At 47.1% G+C, this 25,309-nt stretch overlaps 3 protein-coding genes across 4 annotated transcripts; 2 read left to right on the top strand and 1 right to left on the bottom strand.

The window, feature by feature from the left end:
- Positions 1-1,264: 1,264 nt before the first annotated feature.
- CD3E (CD3 epsilon subunit of T-cell receptor complex) lies at positions 1,265-16,962 on the bottom strand. Of its 2 annotated transcripts, none has more exons than XM_076358444.1 (9): positions 16,923-16,962; positions 6,760-6,933; positions 6,536-6,645; positions 5,055-5,075; positions 4,736-4,756; positions 4,007-4,204; positions 3,074-3,226; positions 1,921-1,967; positions 1,265-1,584 (listed from the first exon to the last, which is right to left on the bottom strand). In XM_076358444.1, the coding sequence occupies exons 3-9, from the start codon at positions 6,582-6,584 to the stop codon at positions 1,528-1,530; spliced, it is 546 nt and encodes a 181-aa protein (XP_076214559.1). In that variant the 5' UTR covers positions 6,585-6,645; positions 6,760-6,933; positions 16,923-16,962; the 3' UTR covers positions 1,265-1,527. The 2 variants fall into 2 exon arrangements, with proteins under 2 accessions (XP_076214559.1, XP_076214558.1); XM_076358443.1 differs by lacking the exon at positions 16,923-16,962 and adding an exon at positions 10,697-10,896.
- On the top strand, positions 10,735-16,578 carry MPZL2 (myelin protein zero like 2). The gene is made up of 6 exons (XM_076358442.1): positions 10,735-11,013; positions 13,143-13,309; positions 13,615-13,825; positions 14,077-14,221; positions 14,672-14,759; positions 15,283-16,578. Exons 1-5 carry the CDS (start codon positions 10,959-10,961, stop codon positions 14,730-14,732), a joined length of 639 nt encoding a protein of 212 aa, XP_076214557.1. The 5' UTR covers positions 10,735-10,958; the 3' UTR covers positions 14,733-14,759; positions 15,283-16,578.
- Positions 16,945-24,718, top strand: MPZL3 (myelin protein zero like 3). The gene is made up of 6 exons (XM_076358441.1): positions 16,945-17,049; positions 18,384-18,550; positions 19,568-19,778; positions 20,423-20,588; positions 21,458-21,521; positions 23,549-24,718. Exons 1-6 carry the CDS (start codon positions 16,974-16,976, stop codon positions 23,573-23,575), a joined length of 711 nt encoding a protein of 236 aa, XP_076214556.1. The 5' UTR covers positions 16,945-16,973; the 3' UTR covers positions 23,576-24,718.
- The last annotated feature ends 591 nt before the right edge of the window (positions 24,719-25,309 follow it).

The raw sequence follows: 25,309 nt of genomic DNA, 5'->3' as shown, positions 1-25,309 counted from the left end.
CTCGTGACCTGGGAACTCCCCTTAACAAAAACTGTTTTCTTTAACAGAGACAAAACCACGGGGGAAATATTTTCCAATGCATGCCTGGGGGTGCTGTCTCTCATTTTATTAACATATTACAGTTTTAAAATGTATATAAAGAAGTTAAACCAGATCTTTGCCAATGGCAAAGAAGCCTGCCATCTTTCTAACAGAACCTAGGCAGAACTCAAGTTACAGAGCGGAGATGGGGAGAGAAACGGCAGCAGCAAAGGACAGATCACAAGAATCTCGAAGAGCAATAGCTCTGGAAAATGAAACTTGGCCAGCAAATGTACTTGTACACCCCTTAGGGTACAACACACTCAAAGGAATGTGTTTCTCCTAGACTACACTATAGACTTTCAATTCAAACGGAGTCCATGACGTCTCTGGGATGAGAAGGACAGCCTAGCAAAAGGGTTTGATGCTCTCTTGGATTTTGTAGGTCCCGGGCTTTATCTCTGTGGTCGCAATGCATTCATTTCAATTCCAGTGAACAAGCTGTTTCAGAGCAGAGTGCTAGTCCTGGGGCTGAGCCAAAGGGTGTCAGTTCCAATCTGGGAAACGTGAAAATCCCTGTTGTGCTGTCTCAGTCAGACTGCAAAGCTGATACTCATTGCTAAGTGGGGGTTCAAATCTTAGCTGAAATATCTAAGAGCCCCACTATTTGATAGTACCAAAGATCTAGCGCTCAGCCAAGCACTTAAATTTCCTAAGAGGAGGCTTTCAGTGGCTTGGGAAGGCACCAAATCCCCATGCGACCCTGTGAGGACGTTCTGCCGAAGGTCTGAAACATAAAGGTCACTGGAGGCAAAGTGGTACTCAGCCCCACTCATTTCCTACAGAAGACAGGCTGGGGGATGGACAGGTCAGTCTGCATGTACCGGTAGAAGCGCTCCTCATATTTTTAAAGGAAAACTGTTCTTTTTGACTGAAATGTTTTCATTCAAAGCAGTGGCTTTTGTATGAAAATGTACCATTTTGTTAATATACTGACTGCCTCTGTTCCTTTTGTTACAATCCTGGGCAGCAAAACTAAGATAGGCTATGAACATGAGAGCGGGACAAGGTCAGAGGCACGTCACTGAGAAGGACCCACTCTTTGCCCACTAGCTACCCAGGGAGGCATGGGGAGCAAGTGGAGGCACTCAGGGCAGAAGTTAAATGGGAGGGAAAACCAGAGCATGCAACTGGAGCAGAAAGAGAGAGAAGTGTGAGGGAAAAGGAGGCCAGGAACCACGAGTGAGGCTGCAGTCCTTTAATGAGAAGGAAAACTTCTTGCCAATGTGCTCATTTGATTCTTTTCCCTAACGTCGAACCGAAGGCCGAAGGAACACATCAGGGTGGGACAGCGGATGGCAGCAGGGTGCCTGCCTGCCCTGTGTAGCCGCCTGGCTTACCCCAAAATGCCTGGGCCTCAGCAGGCCCGCAGAGAACCGGTACCGAGCTGGGAAGAAGCGCTTAGCCCCTCTGCCGCTGTTTTCCAGCCTGTCATCCGTGGGAATTTCAGAAGCCCCTGGATTCCAGGCCTGCATACACTTCCCGCTGGCCCTTCCTGATGGGCTGTGGGAACAGCAGAGATGTTAGTTCAGGAATCCTTATTAACACACCCTCAAAGAATGCCAGGGTCTTGGTGCACACAATATGTGGAGAAAACTACAACAGAGAGAGCAGGTGTAGTGCTGCTGTGGAAGCGTGCACGAGAAGCTGCAGTTCTGCTCCCGACTTGCTGTGTCAGCACCAGGAGAAGGGGCTCCACCCTCACCACCTTTTTCCTCCGCTCCCAGGAAAGCCTGGAGGTTGACTGGATGCTTCTTCAAAGGAGCAAAAAGATTCCCAGCTCTGGCTATCCCTCCCCAACCAGCAAAGAGAGATGGAAAAAATGTCGGTTCTCCATACCTCATAGTCCGGGTTTGGAACGGGGGGAGGACGCTGCATCTTCTGACCTGCAACAGAGGCAAAGAGAGGTCATCCTTGGTGATGATTCATATAATACAGCACGAGGGACTTTCACGGAGATGATCCCAGGGCAATGCATACCACGGGTCAACTCCCACGGTTTTAGTATGAGCTTAGAGCTTTTCAAGACCCAACTGCTGCATGCAGGAGGCCTTATGATCGTTTAGGAAGAAATCAGCTTTCTTTTGGAAAGGGTGAAATTCTAGCTTTCCTGGTTGTGAAGAAATACTTGAAAACAAGAAGGCCCCATAAGCACAGGCCCAGGCTACAGCTCCACAATATGGATACCAGCTCTATACTCCTCTGCCTCAGCAAGCTGCACAGGCGTGAGCACATCATCACATTTCTGTTGAACCCAGCACACGACTCGCACAGTAAGCGCACAATAGGGAATTCAGACCTGCTGAAAGATTTATATCAGCTTTGTGGAGGCTAGGGGAAAAGTGGCAATGCCTGATCTGCACAAAGCCTGGCTGGTGAGCACCCGTGGTACATGTCTGATGGGCAGTCTCCTGGTACAAATGTCACCGTCAACACTTCTTGAACAAATCTGAACCAGAGTCGTGAGGTCACCACCCTGCATCACTTTACCCCGGCATTTATAACCCATGAGCCCCACTGCTGGCCGCACTGGGTCACCAAACCATGGCCTCAGAAGCCAGAAATTCAAATTTATAGTTTTAATAACACCACGATTTCTAATCACGTGTTCTGTGTGCGGGCCCGATTCTTGGTCTTTGATTGCCTGAGACAGCAGCTGAGTGGGCCAGGGCCAGACTGGGTTTGTGGCTACACTTGCAAGCTGAGCATCCACCGTACAGCGTTTGCTTCAGCACAGACTCAACACTGCTGCATAAGAGCCTGTGAAATGGTTTCCTACGGGCAGGAAGCCTTTGACACAACACGGCAGCCGCACCCATCCCATACAAGAAGGTAGCCCAGAGCAACAGATGTGGCAAGCAGGAGCATTGTTTGGTGAGCTCTTGGAGGTTTGGGGGGAACAGAGGAGGCTCCGTCACTCAGCAGGGGCAAGTGCTTAATTTGGTGCTTAGCGGACATCAGGGAGAGCAGAGATGCCTGAAACGGCTCTTACCTCGTGGCCGACTGCCAGCACTAGCGCTCGCTCTCCCCTTCCTGTCTTTGCTGAAGTAATAGACCAGAATCAGCACCCCTAAGGTGATGAGAAGATCCGCAGTGATGATCCCTGTCACTGCCAAGGCATCCAGCTCCTCACAGTTTGCACACACTGCCAGGAGGAGAGATGAAGGTGCTCAGAGACGGGCACCCTTCCTTTCCAGCAAGGAAAGTCCAGGCCTCGCTCGTCTGCTTAGTGCTAGCAGAAAAGAGACAGTTCCAGGGGGGGGAGGAGAAAAGAGCAAACAGAAAGGAAGGGGGACAGCACAGGCCATTCTATCCACCCTGCAAACAGACACAGGCTGGGGGCTGGTGTGTGCAGCCTCCTTCGCTACCCTCTGCTGTTTGCATGGCCTGAGCCGGAGGGTGCAAAACATCTCCTAGAGCATTGCCCCCCTCTGCCTATGCTGGACTCTAAGGCCTGAATGCAGAGCAGCTGCCCAAAATTTCAAATGGCTCAGAGGCTTAAATCACTCTGTCAGGGTGGAGGTAAACTCCCCCTGGTTGACAGGTCACAGAAACCAGGCTGTGCTCTCCAGATGGGAGGTTTCCACTCTGCAAAATAAGAAATGCCTCTGGCCTTTGTGACAGACATTACTCTTGCCTTGTAGCATGGCAGAGTAATGTACAGAAAAAAGATCGCGTGCTGTGTATGTGGGAACCATTGACATGCAACTAGCTTGAGGACAGCGGAAGGGACAGGCATAGAGAGCAGGGAGATTCCTTTTGCCAAAAATGTGCTCTTACTGCCCACACAGAGCAGGAAGGGCCTCAGCAGAATCGCATTCATCCAGCCCAACAGCACTGAAAATCAGGTCTCAGCTCCTAATATCTGTCACTGAAATGTGTAGACTTTATCTTTAGCCTGTAGACTGAGTGCTTTTTCACTCACCTCTGGCATTCAGGTACATTTCATACTTCTTATCAGCTGACGAACAACTCACGTTGACAGGGGAGCTGTTGTGATTGTCTATAACGTGCTTCCTCCCCTTGTTGTCTGATTTTGTCCCAGCTAAGTACCAGACTACGTCGCTTTCCGTCAAGGGACATGTGAGTGTCACCGTGGTTCCGGAAATCTCCACCAGGAATTCTTTATTGGAAGATGGGCCAACGAGAAGGGAAACCAGCATTACAAACGGCTTCTGAGCAGGCTTCCCTGCCCACCCTTGATCTCACCGTGACAGTTTGCTCTGCAAAATCTTTGATTTCATGGTGTAATGTAAATTCCCTGTGTATGTCTTCCGCATGCATGTTTTCCTTTACTTTTTTACACTGGTCCTTTGCAACACTAAACAGCATCAAAATGCCATCGCAGAGTGTTCAACTTTATGTCAGAGAGCCTGGCCACCTGCCATTCATTGTTCTGTTTATCCACATGCTTGCTGGTCTCTGCAAATGGCCTACCCTGCTTGGAGACCACTAACAGTAATTAGGGGCAACTCATTATAGCCGATTGTTCTGATCGGTGATGACAGTAGCAACTAACAGACAGGAAATTTTTTCCTCCTAAAATACTGCTTGAACTCAAATATTTCTGTCTGCCTTTTAGTCCTCACCTGTGAGGCATCTGCAGTCTTTATATCATGCTAAATAGTTAAGAATGCTGGTAAAATACACTTACCCTCCTGTGCTTCGATATCGTCTGCAAAGGAGAGAATAATGAGTGTTAGCAAATCAGCCCACTGTTACCTTACTGCTTGTTGCTGTTGGAAAATGCCCAACCCTGCTTGGGGATCACTAGCAATAATTAGGGACAATTCATGACAGCCAATTTTTCAAATCAGTGAGATCACTAACAATTAATGAATGGGGAATTTTTCCTATCCTACAGTATTTGCAAAATTCAAATATTTCTATTTGGCTTTTAGTCCTCACTTGTGAGGCATAGTTGATCTTTTTATCATGCTAGATAGTTAAGAATGTTGGTAAAATACACTTACCCTCCTGAGCTGCGGTGCCAACTACAAAAGAAAGAATAACAAGTGTTAAGTAATTTAGCTACTGATACACGCCTTTCCTACTTCAAGGTTATCCTTTCTGAACTCAGCTGCTTGAAAGAGAGGTTTATACTCCTGTATTTGTGCTAAAGGCATTAGAAGCATTCTGTTAGCTGAGACAGGATGTTGTTTTGAAATGAAGTCTTTTCCTTTGGAAGCCATTTTTAACATGGACTAACGCAGAATGGAAATTTGAATAATTTTCCAACCCAGTTTAGGAAGAGGGTTATTGCAAGCTGTACACCCAGCAATTTTGCTTTATTGTCACGGACCAAAGACTGCTGGAAAATCATGCCTGGTTTCTGCAGTAAGAACCACTGTCCTCTGCAAGAGTATACTCACTGGAGGATTGGACCCTGACGCTTGATTTAACGCTGTAAAGCAGTTTATCTGTGTGATTTTTCTCTCTTGGTAGGAAACAAGTAGCTCCACTGAAGTCTCTGGAGCTGAAGTATTACAGAAACAGCTTTTACGAGGTCTGAATCAGACTTGTGGTTTGCTTTAAAGACATTTGTCGATAGAAAGTAACATGAATAAATAAAGGAGTGACCGGTATTCACGTGTTCAGCGCTCTTGTCTCATCCCAGGTAATACTTGCTTTACAATAGGAGTTACTTGTAACAAAATTGTAGACTTGCAATTCCACAGGCAGAGGGCTTGGCTGGAGAGAAGGTGATCTGATGCTTTTTTCTTTATATAAGATGAATTTAAATTTGAAAAAAGAACAGGCCATTGCTAAACCAAATGTTTTCAATCTTCTCAAAGAATAGCAGTTTGTATTTGCAGCACATTGGCAGAGTAGCTGTAGTCTTATCGCAGCATCTTTTAGTTATCTTTCAAACTTATCTCTCATAGTTACCAGCTTCTTTATAGTCTTTACAGATACTCTGCACTTCATCCTAAACCAGCTTTCTAAATGCTGGTCAGTTCAAACTGGTAACATGGAAATCGCTATCACTCCCATGGTATCACAGTGACTCTGAACTGAAGTTAGTTACCCGTGATCACAAAACGGTTGAAGGGAAGTGCATGAATAAAGCGTAAAAATAAAATTAAAGACACAGACCCTTGTAGTTCACACTGCTGCGGAAAGCAGTGCATCAAGCTCCAACCCTGCTGCATGAAGTTTGGAGACCAGGTGTCTTAGTGAATCAGCTAGTAAGCAAAAATTCACTAGGGACCTTAGGTTCTTTTCTCTAGCCCGAGAGGGTTGGATTCCCGTTTCTCTGTCCCTGCAACCTGCACTCTGAGGGGAACGCTCACTCTGGAGAGCAGCAGCTCCATAGGCACTGTACGTGCCAGTTGCAGAAGATGTGGCCGCAAGTACTTTGCAAAACCAGTCGCACGCCCCTATGCTTTCTCCTCTGCAGCCCCTGGGCAGCCACCCTTCTGGTCCCCGCAGGCTTCTGGCCAGCTGTACTCACCCACACACAGCAGGAGTCCCAGCAGAGGCAAGGACCTCTCCAACCTCATCCTTGTGTTCCTCCTTCTCTTGCTCTTCTCTACCACATCAGATTGGCATCACTGAGGCTGGCTGCGAGGGAAGAAAGAACACGGCTTTTCAAGTTCTCGCTTACAAGAAAGAGGCCCAAGATTTTTTCCCAGAATTGTGTACGGCAACGAACTGAGCAGTGCTGGGGAGACTCACCGTTTCCAGTGAAACGTGCAAGCAGCCAAGAAAGACACGGAACACCTATGATAAAATAAGCCCATGTCAGGAAGTGCGGAGGCTCAAAACGTCTTCACGGAACGTCATTGACAGCAAGGGGTGGCTGCTCTGCACCAGCCCGGTTCAAGTCTCAGGAGACCTGTTGTAACTGCCCTAGGAGCAGCAGGAGAGATAGATAAACAAGCCTGGATTAAATTTGCCATCAGGACCTTCCTAACAACTTTTCAAAGCGAGTGTTTCTGAAATTCAAACTACTGCAAGCAACTTAACATAGGAGGGAATAAACAAAGGAACCAGAAATGCTACAAGAAGCTCAGCACCTAGAGATGCTGTACGGCCAGCAGAAACGAGCCTGTAAGTGCCAGGCTGTAAAACCTGGGGGTTTGTCCTGGTTTCGGCTGGGATAGAGTTAATTTTCTTCCTAGCAGCTGGTACAGTGCTGTGTTTTGGATTTAGGGTGAGAACAATGTTGATAACACACCGACGTTTTAGTTGTTGCTAGGTAGTGCTTACACTAGTCAAGGACTTTTCAGCTTCCCGTGCTCTACCGACTGAGCAGGCTGGAGGTGCACAAGAAGCTGGGAGGGGGCACAGCCAGGACAGCTGACCCCAACTGGCCAAAGGGACATTCCATACCATGGGACGTCATGCTCAGCATATAAACTGGGGGAAAGCTGGCCGGGGGGACCGCTGCTCAGGGACTGGCTGGGCATCGGTCGGCAAGTGGTGAGCAATTGCATCGTGCATCACTTGTTTTGAATATTCTTATATTCTTATTATTATTACTAGGATTTTATTTTATTTCAATTATTAAACTGTTCTTATCTCAACCCACGAGTTTTCTCACTTTTACTCTTCCGATTCTCTCCCCAATCCCACCGGGGCAGGGGAAGAGTGAGCGAGCGGCTGGGTGGTGCTCAGTTGCCGGCTGAGGTTAAATGGTGACAGAGTTGTAGTCACTGATGATGCAATCTGGACTCCACTTTTGTTATTTTGCTCTAACACAACCCATTTATTCCTGCTGCCTCTTCAAGAGTGGCGTTTGCCAGCTCCTCATCCAGACTCTCCTCTGCACACATACTGACAGCGAGGAGCGCAGCGAAAGCGGTGGCTAAGCACAGCAGGCCCTGCTGCAAGCTTCTGACCCGAAGCTGATGCTCTGCTCCCGACAGCTGCTCGATGACACGCTCTCCCGTTAAGAGGGAACTTGTTTAACTGTGTTGCTGTTTCTCTTCAGTTTCAATATGAGACTGCAAAAGCAATTCTACATTTTCATGCAGCATTTGTACTCACGTTACGAATTGCACCTACAATAAAATCAGCTTTATTTCTTTAAATCACATTTATGTCTGTCTACTTACCAGTCCAGCAGCCCTCACAAAAGGTGAATGCTAGGGGGAAGGCTAAGGCTGTTTGGAGAAAGCCTCTGTCTCCCAAGCTGCCAAAAGCAGAAGGGAACGTGGCCTAGCAAACCCCTCCCGAAAGCCCGAGACATCCTTCCAGGCACAGCCGGGAGGAGTCCAGACCCTGCGCTCAGACACCTCTGCCACCGGCCCGCCCCGAGGCTTTGCACCGTCGCTTTCGGAAAGCTGCCGACGCGCCGGCTTCCCTCGGTTTGCCAGCCCGGCCCGGCTCCGCTAGAGGGGGCTCCTACCCCTTCAGCGCGCCCCGCGCTCGCCCCGGCGAAGCGCCGCGGCCAGGGAAGCACCGCGGCCAGGGAAGCGTCTCTTTCCAGCCTTGCACTCGAGGCGGGCAGAGACCGCCACACCTCCACGGGACCGGGGCAGGCGCCTTTCCAAGCCTTGCTTCCAGCAGGGATGCTGGCGTGGACCAAGTGGGAACGCGCTGCCTTTCCACTTCTCTCTGCCGGAAGCCTACGGAGGTGGCAGAGCTGCTCATGCCGTCGTGAGAATCGTGGGGATTTGAGGGCACGTGTCCAAAGCAGACATTGCAAAGCCGGCCAAGGCTCCCTCCTTCTGCAAGGGCGCACTGCGTTTCTGCACCTGCCACACACATCTCGAGGGGCTCCTTTCCAGATGCCTGGAAGGATGGAACCGGCTTCTCGCTCCTTCCCAAGAGCCGCCATTTAATGACATGGCTAATGATGATGGTGTGGGGCCTTATTTCATTTCCTGAGGTGCTCTTTTTAGCTGTCAGGTCTTTCTTTTACTTATTTCTCTTTCAAAAGGAAAAACGAGAGAATTTATGTTGCTAGTAAGGGTGCCGGGGACGTGGCCTTCTCTCGACAGTTGGAGCCAGCATGTTTTGAAACGAGATGTTGAAGGTTAGTACAAGTCTGCAAGTGAAGACTGGAACAGACCCTCTTCCCAGTCCTGCGCGCCACACAAATGCGGTCTTAAGTGAGAGCCAGTAGTGTTGCTACGCGGCCAGAGTGGCCGAAGGGCAGTTACAGCAAGAAACACGCTTGTCCTACTGGACCCTGCGTGGGCTGCCTGAGGAGAAGAAGTTGCTGCTGTGCAGAAAGACAATCTCAGGAGGTGGCAGCAAACTGACTGCTGAGCACTGCCTTACACATACTTGAAACAAAATCTGAAAAGGCAAAAGCATCCTCTGTTTGCAAAACAAACAACCAACAACCCCAGCCTAATAAATATTTATAGTGGCAATGCAAGAAATGGAGATGATGTTTTGGAATAGTAACTGAGTGGAAATCTGGGGAGACGCAGTGATGAAGGGTTAACACAGGGCCAAATTATTCCCATGAAAATAGAGATGGCTGGTATCTCAGAGCTATTAGCAGAGACATGTTAGCAGAGACAAGATTCTCGGCGCTGTTCTGTGGACAATCCATGAGAATGATGGCCTCAGTGCTTTTTTACATTGCCAAATTTGAAACTTGACGTTTAAAAGTTAAAAATAAATTCAGTATTCTCCTCAGAAATTGCCACAAGGATGTTACAACAGCAAATGGGAGGAGAGATGTCCACATGGTTGCTCATTAGCAGGAAGTCTGAGAGTCCTGCTGCTGCCCTCTTTCCACCAAAACCTTGTTCTGGTCAGTTCTGACATCCTCTCAGTGTGTCCCAGGTAATCCAAAACATCCCAATCGGAGCCCACACTGCTGCACAGCAAGAGTGCCCTCACTCCGCTCCTTAGCTCTGAGCTGAAGGGAGCTCAGAGTCAAAACACCCAGAGGTTAGGGCATCCTCCCCGTCCCTGCCTTGGCACCGCTGCAAGGAAAATTAGCATCAGTCACAACGAAAGCTCATAACCTGGGATAACTTCTTGGAACTATACCACGGACCAGACACAAACACAGCCACAGCCAGCAGCAGGTTCTGCTGTTAAAGAAGTGGTTTATGGTCTTCAAATGCAAACATCCTTGTTGCGCCAACACACATGCACAACTCAGTTTCATGCTCTCACAACTGCCACGTGCCACCAGGAAAACATTCTGTGTCGCACTGAGTTTCTCCAGTGCCTTGCGCTGCTTGTTAAGCACGGTGGCGTTCCCCCAGCTGTGCCTGGACCACCACCGGCCTGGACTGATGTCCACTGTAATTGTCTTTTGACTTTTCCAAGAACTTTACAAGCACCAGCTAATGCGGTCTCCCAGTTCTTCTGCGGGATGGCTGCAACCAAGCAACATTATGATGATCCCTTCATTTTACTGTAGGTATCTGTGTTTCAGTAGGACATTTCCATCCTCTGGATGTGTGCCCACACTGCTGCCACAGGCTGTTTTGGGTTGCTTTTTTGGATTGTTTGCAGGTTTTTGCCAAACAAATGGCCCTCATTCCTTCAGGCTATCTGTAAACACCTTCAGGCAAATTTTCTTTTAGGAGCAAAATTACCTCCCACAAGAGGGGAGTGGTTTCAGGTGGAAGCTGGGAGGAGGGATGATTGCAACACAAAAGAGCAAAGGAATATGGGAGGCCGAAGAAATTAATCTTACCTTGAAAATCTCCCTGTTGTACACACAGAAGTGAGCTGTGCTGGGCACACCTTGCCTTTCAGTGCAAGGGCAGGGAGTGCTCTCTGACTCAAGCAGGAAGGAGTACTCACATTGCCTTGCAGGTCAAGCAGAGAGAAAGGAATTTGCTACGCTGTGCTGAGAAGGCTTTGCGAAGCTCATCTTTCATCCGGTTATCAAGAACCTGAAACGAATTTCTCCTTCTGGCACTGCTCAACCTGTGGAGTACGGATCTGTCTTCCCGATGGATGGCCCCAGCTGGCTGGGTGCTGTGCTCTTCCTTGGGGTACAGCTCCGAGGTAAGGAAACCTGGTACTGTCTGGCCTCAGTTGCCATCTGGACTTTCCTCTTCTGATCCCTTAATTATCGTCCTCATTAAGGCAGCAACTTTACAGGAGTCTCAGATACTTGTTGTGGACTGCTGTGATTCTTGGGTTCACTGCAAGTGACACAAAGTGATTTTCTTCGACAAACAGGTTTAGGTGTGTTCAAGCGGAAAAAGAACAGTGATCGCATTCTGAGCTCTGGTTACACATCTTTTCCTCTCCTGCCAGGAATCTGGACTTTACTCCTAGATGTTTTTTTCACTATCTTTGTTACTAGACAATCAGAGATTGTTAAGCAGCACTGGGTTTAGATCCTTTACCAGCAACAATTCCAGACCGACAACAAACTCGCTTGAATTTTCAGTGGTTTATATCAATATAGCTGGAATCTAAGAACACCGTGCCCTCCTTTCCCAAATGCATCAGCACACGGATACGCTCGGTAATCTGTCTTAAAAAAAGTATTTTACACTTATTTCCCACAGTTGTTCTTTTAAAGGAGTTTAAAAGACACTGAATCTTTGGATGAGAAACACGATGCCTGCCAATGAAGGTTTTCAAATGTGAACACCTTCAATGTCTTGGCAAATATTTTCTCCTTTGAGAAACAAAATTATTTGGCAAGGAAGTCTTGGTTGTAAATTATTTTCAAATACAGGAAATGTATCGATTGTCTTTGTTATGAAGCCATATTTTACAACCCCAGACAAGCTTTTTTTTGCTTGAATCACACTGGGTGAGTTAACTCATCTTCCTAAAGTGACAGGAAATTATTAATATTTTCTTTTTCTGCTGGGTTAGTTTGACCAGTGAGGAAAAAGAAACTAATGGGAGCGCGTGGTCAGGAGCAGGGAGGACTGTCCCTTTCAGCAGCAGCAAGATTTTTAGCTCAGCACTGATGTTTTGCAGAAACTAACCCGCTAACTCAGAGAGCTAAAGCGGTCAGGCAAGCAACACAGCGATTGTGGGCGAAAAAGCAAGAACTTGCAGCACCACCGTTTTGGTAGCACAATCTGCCAGAGCGATTGAACTCTGTCTGCAGTGGCAGGGCAAGCCAGAGGACAACTAGGGCTCAGGCGTGAGAGGCATCTTCACCAGCAACCCTTTGGTTTTCCTATTTTTCATTTTTCTTCGTTCTGTGTCTTGATGCTCTCTCTCCTGCTCTCTTTCGGGGTAGCACGGAGTTAGCGATGCTAACTTATTTTTAAAGCGGCAGCTCTGGTGGTTTGGTTAAGAGAGGATATTTCTTTGACAAACACATGCTTACGGATTTACCTTGAGGATTTCCTGCAGAGTTCCTCAGCCTGACTATATTTGACTATAGTTGTCCAGCTGGGCTATTAACTGTCTAACAGGCACTTCTTACATCAGTAAGAGCAGTTTCCACCATGGTGGGCCTGACACTCAGGCTGATAATACAAAGTGTATAAAGGAAAGTTCTAGCATGGGAACTAGCAATTGTTTATTGGGGCTCAGCAGTCCTTCTTGAAAGGGCAAGATTGCTTTTCTGAAGAATTCTGCTTGGGGAATTGAGTGCAGTAGAGTGTAATCACTTGTGAAAATGCAACCAGGACAAGCACATGAGAAGTTATATGGTATCTTTAGTGCCAGTCAGGAGCAAGTGTATATTTAAGGAGGGGTGGCATTTACAACAGCATTGCACCTCCTAGATGTCAAGTTTGCTCATGCCTGAAGAGAGACATTTCCCCCAAAACCAAAGTCTATTGTCCCTATAGGCAAGTCCTTCTCAGTGGCCGTTTCTCAACCAGTTACCAGATCTGTAAGTGTTTAACTGTGCAGCCACTAAACTACAAAGAAAGCACTGTACCAGCAGTTCAGATGAATGCAAACTCCCTTGTAACCAGCACTGTGCAGCTTGCACATCAACTGACAAAATCCATGAAGCACAGGGGATCTCTTGGATTCTGCATACACAGCATCACCTCCCTCAGTAATTACATCTGTGTGCTTGTGGCTGTCAGGTTAAACATTGACAGGGATAGACAAGGCAGGCTCCTGCATAGACTCAATGCAGATAAGGAAAGGTGATGAGCTTACTCCTAGACTTTCTTTACCTCTAACCCCTGCTGTTTTCCCTGCAGCACTGTGGCCTGCGGCAGCTGTGGAAGTTCACACTTCCAAGGAGGTGGATGCTGTGAACGGCACTAACCTGCGGTTAAAATGCACCTTTTCCAGCAGCAGCCCTATTAGCCAGCACCTGTCAGTGACCTGGAACTTCCAGCCCGAGGACCTGAGCTCTCACGAGCCAGTGAGTGAGACCTTTATGCTCCATTCCATTGATGGAGCCCAAAACAAACCAGTCCCAAGGCCCAGCACTGGGTAAGCCCAGTGACTGCAAAAATTCCAGGTGTGGGTATGGGCAAGCACAGCTGAAACGCACAAGGCACTATTGTTTGAAACGGCCTCAGAGTTCATCTGAGAGCCACTGGGCCAACACAGCTCTCCTCAGCGTAGGCCATGTGCCTCAGCCGGTGCCATTTCACTTTTGCGTGCTGCTTCTATCACAAAGACTGCACAGTGCATAGGAATGACAGCTTTCTCCCTTTCTCGTAGGTATTTTATTACCTGAAGGAGCCCTACAAGCTGTCTGTTGGACGGTTTAAAGAGCGAATCACCTGGGATGGGAATATTGAGCGTAATGATGTTTCCATCATTATCTGGAATTTGCAGCCCACGGACAACGGGACATTCACCTGCCAGGTGAAGAACCCACCAGATGTTGATGGCACAATTGGTGAAGTGCGACTCAGAGTTGTGCAGAAAGGTGAGAGGCCAAGAACCCCACCAGAGGTCATGTGAATTTAGCCTGTGCGAAGCATTGGCAGGTCTTCCTCCATGTTTGGGAAAATATATGGAAGAAAAGGGATTATAAAGAGAAAGCATGAGGGTAGTTAATGGATACAAGGAAAAAAGGAGCCTGAGGAAAGGTTATATTCACGGATACAAGTCCCCAGCCTCATACCAAGAGCCCTCTGTGTGTCCCTCTTGTTCATTTATCTGTTTCTCTCCATGCAGTGCATTTCTCAGAAATCCACTTCCTGGCAGTGGCCATTGGGTCTGCTTGTGTTCTGATGATCATTGTGGTGATAGTTGTGATTATCTGCCGACACCATCGGAAGAAAGCACAAGAGAAGAGGATCGAGGTGGCAGACACTGAACTGTAAGGACAGAGGAGAGAGAGAGAAAGGCTTCTGGGAAAGCTTGTCAAATATATCTTCGTAGCTATTCTGAATCATTGGCTTGGACCCTACGCTAAGCATCTGTAATGCAAAACTGCCAGCACAATTAGCAGTAATTGGCAGCTTACTTGCAGTCAGAACAGAGCCCCAGGATGAACAAGCTTTGGAGTCCTCATTTTGCTCTTGCCCTTCACAGTGGCTCCTCACTCAGAGAAGGATCCAGCTGTTGTGGTGGTAGTTGGCAGATGATCACTCTGTTCTTTCCTTCATGAACCTGACACTGTGGTCACCATGCATGTAGCATGCCTATTATCTTATAACTTCTTTTTATATGTTATGTATGTTATATGTAACTCAGAAGGTGACTCTGCTGCTCAGAACATCTGATGCTGATTTGGGCTTTTTTTTTCCCCCCTTTTTTTTTATAACAGTAGAGAAAAGGAGAATCTGAAGATTAGAGAAGAAAAGGAAGCCAGTCCATTAGAAGACTAAAGGTCTTTGGTGGTATATACAATGCAGGTATGCATTGAAGCATTCTCTAATTACTGTCTCAGTGTTACTGCAGACTTTCTAAGGCAGTTTCACTTAGGTATTTCAATTCTATGGCCATGGTAGCCATAAACAGAAACAACTGAGACCGCAGACACACTTTGCTCTTGAGGAGCCTTCAGGGAGACTGACAACTGAACAGGCTGTGGAGACAGAACTGCTTCTTGACTGTAGAAGAGATTTCTCCACCCTAGTGTAGGAAAGCTGCTGTCGCTGCTTTCCGTGACATGCCTGCTTTGTGGATAAAGAGGAATGAATTAACTTCTTTTTACCAGTTTTGAATCTGCTTTTTGATTCATTTAATCTTTATTGTTTTAAAATTGCTACAGGATGACTGAAACTATTTCCAGATTTGCTGGCTTTGCTGAAACATTTCAGCAGAATTTTTACGCACTCAATTTCTGAGGTCAGCAGTTGCCTCTCCTGTTTTTGTTTTCAACAATAACCCTGAGTAATGAATCTGTTTTGTTTTTCTTATAATCTTTCTTCTTAGGTACTTCTAAAGCAGATGGTGAAAGCTTGTAATTTTGGATGTTAGAACCAAGCTGAATTACAGACGCCTCGTGCTGCGAGTGTGGTATCCCTGCTCAACCTGAAATTCTTGCAAGGAAAGAGGATGACATTAACATAAGTTGTAAATTTCCTTCATTGAAGCAAAGCAGGAGGAACTTGCCCCATGAACAAGGAACTTTCCTTAATCTTCACACCTGCAGAACGTGAAGAAGGCTGCTCTGAAGACGAAAAAATACCAAGAGATTTGAACAAAATGCCAAGATATCTGACTGCACAGAGATTTTCAAAGTGTCTGAGCAGATGCACTCTTGCACCTTAAAAATTGCAAGGTGCATTTGTGTTGCCCTGTTTTTCCTCCCTCAAAATCCTCTTTGACATCACGAAAAGGAAGACTGACTATGTGAGGGATCAGAGGAGCAGCCAGTTGCTACGACGTACTTTAAATCTCTTTGCTACTTTAAATGGGAAGTGTTACAGTTCGGAATGTATGCTGTTTCTTATTGGGGATAACGTTTACCAGGGGGTGTGTTTTTCATATCGATCTCTTGCAGCTTCAGTAGGCTTTGTAACTACAGTAGCTGAGGACAACTGCCTTCTGCTGTGCAGCGCGTGGCCATGCACTTCAGCAGCTCCCCTCCTTTTCCCACTCCCGCTCTGCCGGTACATCCGAATGCTGACCTCCTTTCCCCTCGGCATTCCAGCCCCGCTCCCCCCCTTCCCTCTGAGGGAGCACACCGCTGCCAGGCGGGACGCTTCTTTCCTCCGCTCAGTGGCCTTACACGCACCGTTGCAGGCACCCCGAAACTCTGGCTGGCAGCAGCTGCTGCGGTTCAAGCTCAGAGACCGCCCTGAGCGAGTGATGGATGCTCTGGTAGTGTGCTGTCCCGCTGCCGTCTGGTGTGGTAGCAGCGCTCAATGCCTGCTAGCACGGTATCAGGCTCCCAACAGCAGCAGCAATATCCCACTTTCTCCAGGTGCCGTTTACTGCCCAGGCGACTGCCAGCGCGCCTCGCCCCGGCGTTTGATGCGCTCGCTTAGCACGTACCCTGTACTTCCAGAGACTTAATCTCTCTAAGGCAAATGAAATCCCAAATCATTGAAACCGCAGAGCTGTTACGGTATTTAACCAGCACCAAATCAAAACATCGGCCCTTTTGTTTAAAGAGTATCTTTACGACTTTACAACTCTACCTGTAATGTGCTGGCCACATTGTCTGTCTGTCTGTTTTCATTTTTGATCACGTGTGTCATAAATAAACGCGCCTTGTGGAGAGCAGTGATGGTGTTATACAGCTGCTGTGACACGGGAGACGCGCGGTCCCGCTGCGCCCTCGGCACCTCCAACGAGGGGGTCTTCTGCTCTGAAAAGTACCAAAAAAAGCAGCCGACTGGCTAACCCAGAAACGGTCCGCCGGGTGTTGTCGGGGGGCCCTGCCGGCCGCTGGCCGCCAGGAGGGCCGGGGCCCGCTCCTCCCTGAGAGGGCAGAGAGCCCGGTGTCCCCGTCCCCCGTAGCGGCGCGGGGTGCGCCCCGCCGGGGCCTCCACGGCCGCCCCAGGTGCGAGGCGACCCGTCGCCATGGCGACGCGGGGCGGCCATCTTGGGGCTGCCCCCGCCCTCACCTGCGCTGTCCGCAGGTGAGCCGCCATGTTGAGGCCCTGAGCGGAGCCGGGATGCGGTGCGGCGAGACGGTGGCGGCCGGCGGCGGCTTCCTCCTCCTTCTTCCGCGGGGGCTCCTGCTTCTGCTCGGTAACGGGGTCGCTCCGGCTGCGGGGCCTCCCGCCTCCGGGGCCCGCCGCCGCCGCGGCGGCGGGGAGGGGCGGGATGGGACGGGACCGCACCGGCCCGGCCCCGCTCGCGGTGGGGCCCGGCTGGGAGCCCCGCACGGGAGCCGGGCTGCGGACGCCGGGGCTCCGGAGGCGGCGGCTGGCGGCCCCCGCAGCGGGGATGGTCCGCGGGGAGGTGGTGGGCTCGGAGCCTCCGGGAAGGGCCGTTCCGGAGCGGGGGGGCGGCCGGCCGGGGACCGCTGCGGGCCCCGGCTTCGCTGTGCGGTCCCCGCGGCTCGCTCGCTGCGCGGAGCGGGTCTCTGCGCGGGGAGTGCTGGAAACGGGAGGAGAACTGGTGGTGTGCTGCGGGGTGAACGAAGCCCCTTCGGCAGGGCAGGGTAGGCAGCTGGCAGCGTTCATTTCCTCAGCCTGCACTCTGCCCACTGCTCGCACTCGAGACACGGGTACCTGTGTCCCATCTCTGCTTGCTTTGCGAAGGTCCGGCTAGCTGCACTCGAGATTTCCAGACTTCCAGTTGGTAGCAAAAGGAGTGTGTTGTCAAGACCCGTACGTTTTGTATTAGTAGCTGCGGAACAGGCGTGCGACGCCAGAAACTTGCGCAGGAACTGGGAAATGTGAATAGAAACCTGTGCCTGCTCCTTCTGAGCCTGCACAGCACAGGGGTCAGCTGTGACAATTGGAGCAGAACTTCAGGCAGAGTATCACCATAATAAATCTTCATAAGCTGGGAGCAGGAGATTTGTGAAAGTGAGGATTCAAACGATGCTCCTGCTGAATGCTGAGCAGGCTGACCTCATCCCTGGCTGGAGCATCACAGTGGGTGAATGAGGCAGAAGTTCTTGCACGCATTGAAAACAAGAAGAGTGAGTACTTGCCGCTGCAGAGTGACTCTTGACCCGCTGCATGTGCAAGTCACTGGCTGTACCACTTTGGGGCAAGACACGCAGAGCCAGAACTGCCTTGAAGTAGTCTAAAGCTGGCGCTTTGCAACTCATCAGAGAGCCAGCTGATTCGGTTTCTCAGCTCTTTATCTCCATGTCTAACTATCTGTAGGCTCTTGGTGGTATTTTCCAGATAAACACTTCAATTTGGGCTAGTTCCAATCCCACAGAGAATACGTTAGGGAAGCTGTTTGCTTTTCTTTAAATTTCATTATGGGGGAGGTAGTCACTACCGTGCTTCAGTCTTTGGACTGTGGTTGAGCTGCACACGCATCGATACCTTTGGGACATCATCACTCCTGCGCCTCGCAGATAACAAGAATCTAATCCTTGTCTTTTGTGTTTGTTCCATCAGGTGTCTGCAATGCTCTTTCCCTGGAAATTAAAGCCAGTCCTAAAGTGCGAGCTTTTGTTGGTGAACAAGTACCGCTGAAATGCTCATTCAAATCCAGTTCCCCCATCACTGAGAGCCTGACAGTAGACTGGACATACCGGCCCCTCACAGGTGGTCAGATGGAGACAGTAAGTGGAACAGGGAGTCTTTTTCTAATGAAGACTGACCAAGCCTCTGTGCATGCTCAAAATCTGATGGTATTTTTTCTGTTTGCCTTGCTATGCTGCTTCATGACTTTGGGGTTTAGGACTCTCATCGTCTCCTTCTTTCCCATGTGAAATTGCTTTAGTGTTCTTTGAGCAAAAAATATTCTATGTAAATGCATAATAGCATGATGATGACAAAGTAGATAAACTTTGGGTTTACAAAGCATTTACAGCATACAGTGCAGCACTTGTGTCAAAACCCAAAGTTTATCTACACATAGAATGACTGTAAAGCATTTGATTGGTAGCTTTCTTGAAGGCAGCTCTACCCTAGTAGTTCTGTCGTGCAGTCTGCTGCTGTTTCTTAGAGTGGTAAGAACGTGTGTGCAATGGCAGTCTGAAGACAGTGATGATGACAGCCTCTAAGGTTTATGGGCTGCTACTTGCTGTTTTGTTGGCAGCGTTTTGAAATCGAAGCATAAATACGTAAGTCTGAAAGCCCACTGGAAATCTCTCATTCAAGGTGGAAACAGAAAATGTACATCTTTACGGATGATCAGTGACTTCTGCTGCCTGAAGAGTTTGAACTCTTAGGAGTGTCCTTGTATCTGGAACAAAAGGGTGGTGCTTGTATGAAGTGACGTCTGCTGAGTCTCTACTCATAGGACAGCTGGAGCAAAAGTGCAAGAAGCAAAAGCTGAAGAACTGCAATGTTCTGTCTTGCACGAGACAAGAAGCCTGCTCTGCTTCTCAACTGAGGATCCGCAGAAGGGAACAAGTTGGTCAGAATGGTGACGGTGACATCTGAGAGCTGAGGCTGGTAGATGAAAGCGCTGAAGATCTAATGGAATGGGACTGACTCAGAATTATCAAATAGGAACTCGAAGTATTCTTTCTGACTTCTTAATGTGTATTCCTTTATGTTTACAATCCAAAAAGTAGTTTGCTTTCTTAGAGGAGTGTTTTATTGGCGCAATTATTGTCTTTCCCTCTTTTTAGATTTTTCATTATCAGTCTGTTCCATACCCAACGACAGTGGGAAAGTTCAAAGACAGGATATCCTGGGTTGGGAATGTTGCCAAGGGTGATGCTTCTGTTGCTATCCAAAGCCCAGTGATGAGTGACAATGGGACGTTCATCTGCAGTGTGAAGAATCCTCCAGACGTGTACCATAACATTCCCCAGACAACGCTGATAGTTACGGAGAGGGGTAAGCCTCCATGTCAATAGCACGTCCTCATCTATGAGATACAGCTGCATTGCAGCTTTGTCAGAATCTTAGAAGTCTGAGCATCACATGTGAAATGGGTTCCCTGGAGTTCCACATTAGAATTTCAGCAAGAGTTACCTCAGCCCTTCTTTCTGAGCTAAATACATTGAGAACTGTTGAATGTATTGGGGGCAGGAAGGGACAGAGGAATCTGTGGTAATAACAGAAATCAAAATTGTGCCTTTCTTCAGGAGTACCGGTCTCCACATATTGCAGCAGTAGAACAAGTTAAACGTTTAGGAAATACTGGTCTAAAAAGATCACAAACACTGATTCTCAGTAATACTTAATTTCCTCATCTGCCCCGTGTGTGAGACCTGCCCCAAATTTGCAGCTTAGACATGCTGATAGAACCATGTCGTGACCTGCCTGCCTTTGTAGTTTTCTGCATATAAAGCACCCTACTGTGTTGGATCTGTGATAGGAGTCCTACAGATTCAGTGACAAGCTGTTTCAAATCTGCCAGCTCCGTGCTTTATATGAAAAGGCTAGCAACCTGTGTCCTGGATGAACATTTGTCACAGAGACTTAAGAAAGCCATATTTTACTACTGGTACAGCTGGGCTGCTCTTTCTTTCCTGCAGGCCTTTCCTTCCAGCTAACTTCAGCGGTGCTGCTGTCCATTTTAGTATTTCTCCCTTCCGTCATTGTGGTCGTTCTGCTGTTGGTAAGGATGGGAAGGAAATTTGGAGTGCTAAAGGAGAAAAAAAAATCTGGCTGTAAGAAATCCTCCATCGAAGTGTCTGATGAGTAAGTTCTGGCTGGAACCTAAAGCCTGTATTTCTACTTTGGCCTGTTGACACAGGCCAAAGGACAGTTTCTCCACTGTTCTTCATTTCACACCTCTCGGCGTCTGCAGTTCAGTCACTGAAATCTACTTCTTCATGCGCATAATTTAGCCAGCGGTCAGAAAGCTTTGGAAAATCCCCATGTTGGAGCGTCAACTAAGTGCTGTACATCCCCTTTTTCTGTTATTCGTATGAGGTCATGGAACTGAAGCAGTTTAGGGTTAGACAGTCTTTCACTTCTGTAATCGGATTTATTTCAGCCTAACTCAGCAAGATATTTTGCTTATGTGGGCTTTATGTGTTGCATTTTGCTGTGAAGTATCCATAACAACAAAACAAACCGAATAATGCTAACTGCTTCCCCTGTGATGGCCTGAGCAGAGATGCCAGGTACTGAATGAGCCTTGGAGACTGAACTCCCTTCTGAACTGGACAGGATTCTGTTCTGGAAAGGTTCAGTAGTGAGAACAATAAGGTACCACTGCTTCTGCTGGAGCTGCACCTGGTTTTCCAATGAATTCAGTCCTACAATTTCTTGCAGAATGGGTTTTTAATACAATGTTCTGATGAGCGTTGTAAGACTTGCCAGCCAAATAGCAACTCTTGTTGCGTTCTTCACGGCACTTAAGTGAAATGTCTGCCTTCAAAATAAGGGACTTGACATTCTTTATTCTTTATTCTTTTTGGTTTTGCTGTGCAGAGTCAAAGGCTCTTTTCATCGTGATGAAAAGCCTTCGATTCAGTGTCGTAGAACTAGAATTCACAGTCCATAGGAGATACTAGTATGTGTGTTGGGGAAAAGTCCAACCTAATCCTGTGCTTTTTCTGCAGGCCTGAACATACAGAGACAGACAACTGCTTGCGGAAACTCAGAAACTGGTGTCTGAACTGTGTGGTGAGTGAAAGCTGGTGTTTTCATAAGTGGTTTTTGTCAACTTTGGTGCTCTGAGAAGGTGCTAAGAGCAGCAGGTAGAGCTTGTCATAACACCTCTGGATGTCAAAGAAGTCTCCCAAATGGCTAGGCTTATGCTCCTTGGGCTATAGGGGGTGAGATCTGCTGGTCATACTGCATTACCGGTAGGGGAAGTTGTCTTGAGATCCACCACATTGATTTTTCATTTGACTTTATTGAAATCAAAGCTGACATTTTAAGATGAAAATTCAGAATTTTAAGTGCTAGCTACTGTGCTGCATAGTTTCTCTTAAAGGCTCTGCAAAACCAGTTTGGGGTTTGACCAGTGGGGTTTCCCTCACTAAGGCGGGGAATGGGAGGCAGTGATACCTCAATCCACTATGTTTCTTGCAAAGATGGTAGTGTGCAGCCTTGCCTCTTTTTTGGAGGTCTTCCTACTTACACTGTTTTCATCACAACATAATCCTGCTAAACTCTTGTGGTTTGTTTCTGGCTTTTTGTTTGTTTTGTTTTGTGAAGTGGTGGTTGTCTTCTAATTCTGCGTGTTCGCTCACTACCCTATCAGCAAGCTTCTGTTCATCAGATGTGTTGTGCTGGAGCTACTGAATGTTTTTGCCACCTGCTGTACTTGTTTTGTAAAATGTGCTTCGAAGTTCTGTGTGCTGGCATTGGCAGCCACAGCTGTAAGTGTGGCACATTCCAGAGTAAGCTCACTAATATGCCTAATTTGAGAGTGTTTTCATTTTTTCCTGATGTCCTACAGAGCAAGCTTACCTCAGACGCACCTTTACATCTTTTATACACGGTCAGGAAGTACGTTAAGGAGGATTTAAATATGTGTTGCTTGATTCACTATTCTAATGTCAGTGATTTAAAATGTACTAAATGCGTGAGCCTTCAGACAGGTGTGTGCTGATGGTTTCTATGCTTTGTTAGATACAGAATGAAAAACAAACAATTATGCAAGTTACATATGAAATATTTACAGTTCTACATAAGACGCAGCAGTGTCGGGGAAAAAGAGTTTGGAGAGGTGCAGAAAGTAGAAGATGCTTTATGCAAAAGAGAGAGTTGCCATGGGAAATGGAAAGGCTATTGCAAGCGACATGCTGGGGAGCAGGGAGGCACCATTGCTTTACTGCAGGTGGAGAGATGGGAAAGGATGGGAGCCCCAGTTCGGTGAGGCAAACGCTGTCAGACAGTTGGAGACTTCAAAAATTGAAAAAATGTCTTCTCATCCTTTGAGAGAAGGCAAATTTGAATGCTGTAATCCTGCTGCTTTCATATTGAGCATTTTGTCATCTGTTTGATACTTTTCTCTCTGATATTGAAATATTTAGCTTACCAAGTCTCTGAACATCCTGTCTCACTCACTTCAATGATTCTACATTTTTGAGGTTTCTGTAATGTGCTTTTTTTTGTGCTTAATATGTTACCAATTAATTAAAATTGCAAAGCCAGTGAAAATCTGTTTGGACTTAAAATGGCTGGAAAGTTAGAGAGATTTCCCTTACAGAGCTGTTATGTTTGAGTTCCTTTCAAGTTGAGAGCTGCAGAGCTGGATTGTGGGGACGCCATCAAATGATTACTGTGGTTAAAACAATAGACGATGGGGATCTGAAAGTATGTGGTTGGTTGTAGCTGAAAAACAACAACTTGTGCTGCTCCGGACCTTCTCTGTAGGGATTGGTGGTGCTTTTTAAGAAGATGGCTTTAGTCTGCACTTTATGGCTCGTCCTTTGCTTGAGCTTTAGCTGCTACTTCTCTTAAAACACACGTCACGTGTTGGTTATACAGTGGCAATTCGGCTGTGTGTCTGTGATAAGTCAGTTTTAGCTGCAAGTGCTTGCATGACTACAAGTCCTACGGCTTATTCTAGCACAGCAGCATTTTGGAAAGCATTTAAGCTCTTGTCAGAAGCCTAGCAGACTTAAAATTTTGTTGAACTCACAACTTGGTTCATGTCTTCATACATAGTCTCAATTTCTCTCTCCATACTCCCTGTTTAGGACACGGATGAAGAAGACCCATACTGATGAAAGACTAAAGCTATGGATAAAGAACAAAATTACAGCACTGAAAATCATGGCTGCTGGATAACCAGTGCAGACTGAAGGACCTGCTCTAATCTTGGCAGATTGGAAGAATAATGCCGACGGGATAATTCGCCTTTCTTTAAGCACAAAATAATGAATTTGGAAATCTTTCTAATTTATTGGGGAAAAAAAATATCTCTTAACCTCACTTCTCCAGTGCCTACAGAAACCTCAGTGCCTACAGCTGTACAGCCTGTTTCCTACCAGCAGTCTGAGGATCCGTGTTTCTTAGTTTACTTGCAAATTTGTTTCCTTTATTATTGGTGACATCCCTCCTTTCCTGTGTCCTTGAATTCAAATTGCCTGAAGCACAGGCTACTCCAGAGTCGGCTCTCTAAGGTGATCATCACTGAGCATTGACAACGTTTTCTTCTCAATGTTTTGGGAACCTATTTGCTAAGGACTTAAACCGGTTTGATTAAGCGGTATATGGCATCCTTTGTCTTGGAGCGAAGAGAACCTACTGCTTTTTAACTGTTTCTTGGTTTAATCTGCCACTTAATTACGGGATCACCATTTTGTTCCTACTGTTTTCTGATTCTATTTTTAAGTCACCAACTGCACAATAGTGTTACCTTACACTGTTGGGGTTTAGTTTTCCTTTTTTCTTTATTATTTGTCCAACAGCTGCATTACTAGGTACGTCTCCTTCTACTTGTAGAAGTGAAGCACAATTCGTATAAAACTAATTTTTTAAAATCAGAAATGCGAATGGGGACTCTGTATCTGGGGAAACATAACCCCATCTACCTCAGCCATTGACTCAAGCAGTGTCCAAAGGAATGTTCCGTGTTCAGAAGAACAGTCATGTTCTTTCTCTCTTCTTCTAGGTACCATTTTAGGGAAACAGCTAAACACGCATCATTACTGCCCGGGAAGAAAGAGTACTTTCTCTTTCACCAGCCTTGGCCAATAATGGATGGCAGAGAGCAGTGGAATTTGTGTCTGCTCAATACCTAAACGGCTGCTGTTTTCCGCTTCCTTTCTGTATGCGGCATTGGTCAAATAGTCTCCTTTTACATGTGTGTCATAAGTTTACTGTTGACTTTGATGTGCCATTACCAATAAATCATTTGTTTCATTCGGGGCTGTGGATTTCTTTATTTGGCTAAATATGGCTAACTATAGTTGAACTTCTGAAACTGCTGTCCTGAGTTGTTGCTTAGCTATGGAAATTGTCATATGATGATGGGTAAAGGTGTTTAGGGAACAGATTTAACTCAGAAGGGAACACATACCGAGTCCCCCTTTAGCAGCTCTACGATGGCTGCCAATTACAGGTATGTTGAAGTTCCTGACTGCAAAGCAGGTTAGCTGTAGATCTGTGTCTCCAGATAAAGAAATAACTTTTTCTCCTGTCTACTATAAAGTAATATTTAAAAAGCCTGTGCTTCCTGATGACGCAATGTCTCTCCTAACCAGAACTTTACTGAGAAAGGATGCTGGTGGGATATGCAGCCTAGAGGAAGTGGCTTTGTTGTTCCACTTTCAGCAATAATACATCACTCAAGTTCTTTGTGGAAATGAATGACTCTTGTTTTCTGCAAAATGTTTGCCTTCAGCTGCGACTCCTTTGCAAACGTTGGGCTAGATCCTGGGCAAATCTCTTTCTGGTGCAAAGCTGAATTGCCACCTTGAAGCTAATAGCATTCTGGATTGTGAATGGGGTTGTGC

The sequence above is a fragment of the Aptenodytes patagonicus genome, chromosome 23 (genome assembly GCF_965638725.1).
Source record: "Aptenodytes patagonicus chromosome 23, bAptPat1.pri.cur, whole genome shotgun sequence".
Classification (NCBI taxonomy): Eukaryota; Metazoa; Chordata; class Aves; order Sphenisciformes; family Spheniscidae; genus Aptenodytes; species Aptenodytes patagonicus.
This window is presented reverse-complemented; position numbering and strand designations above follow the sequence as displayed.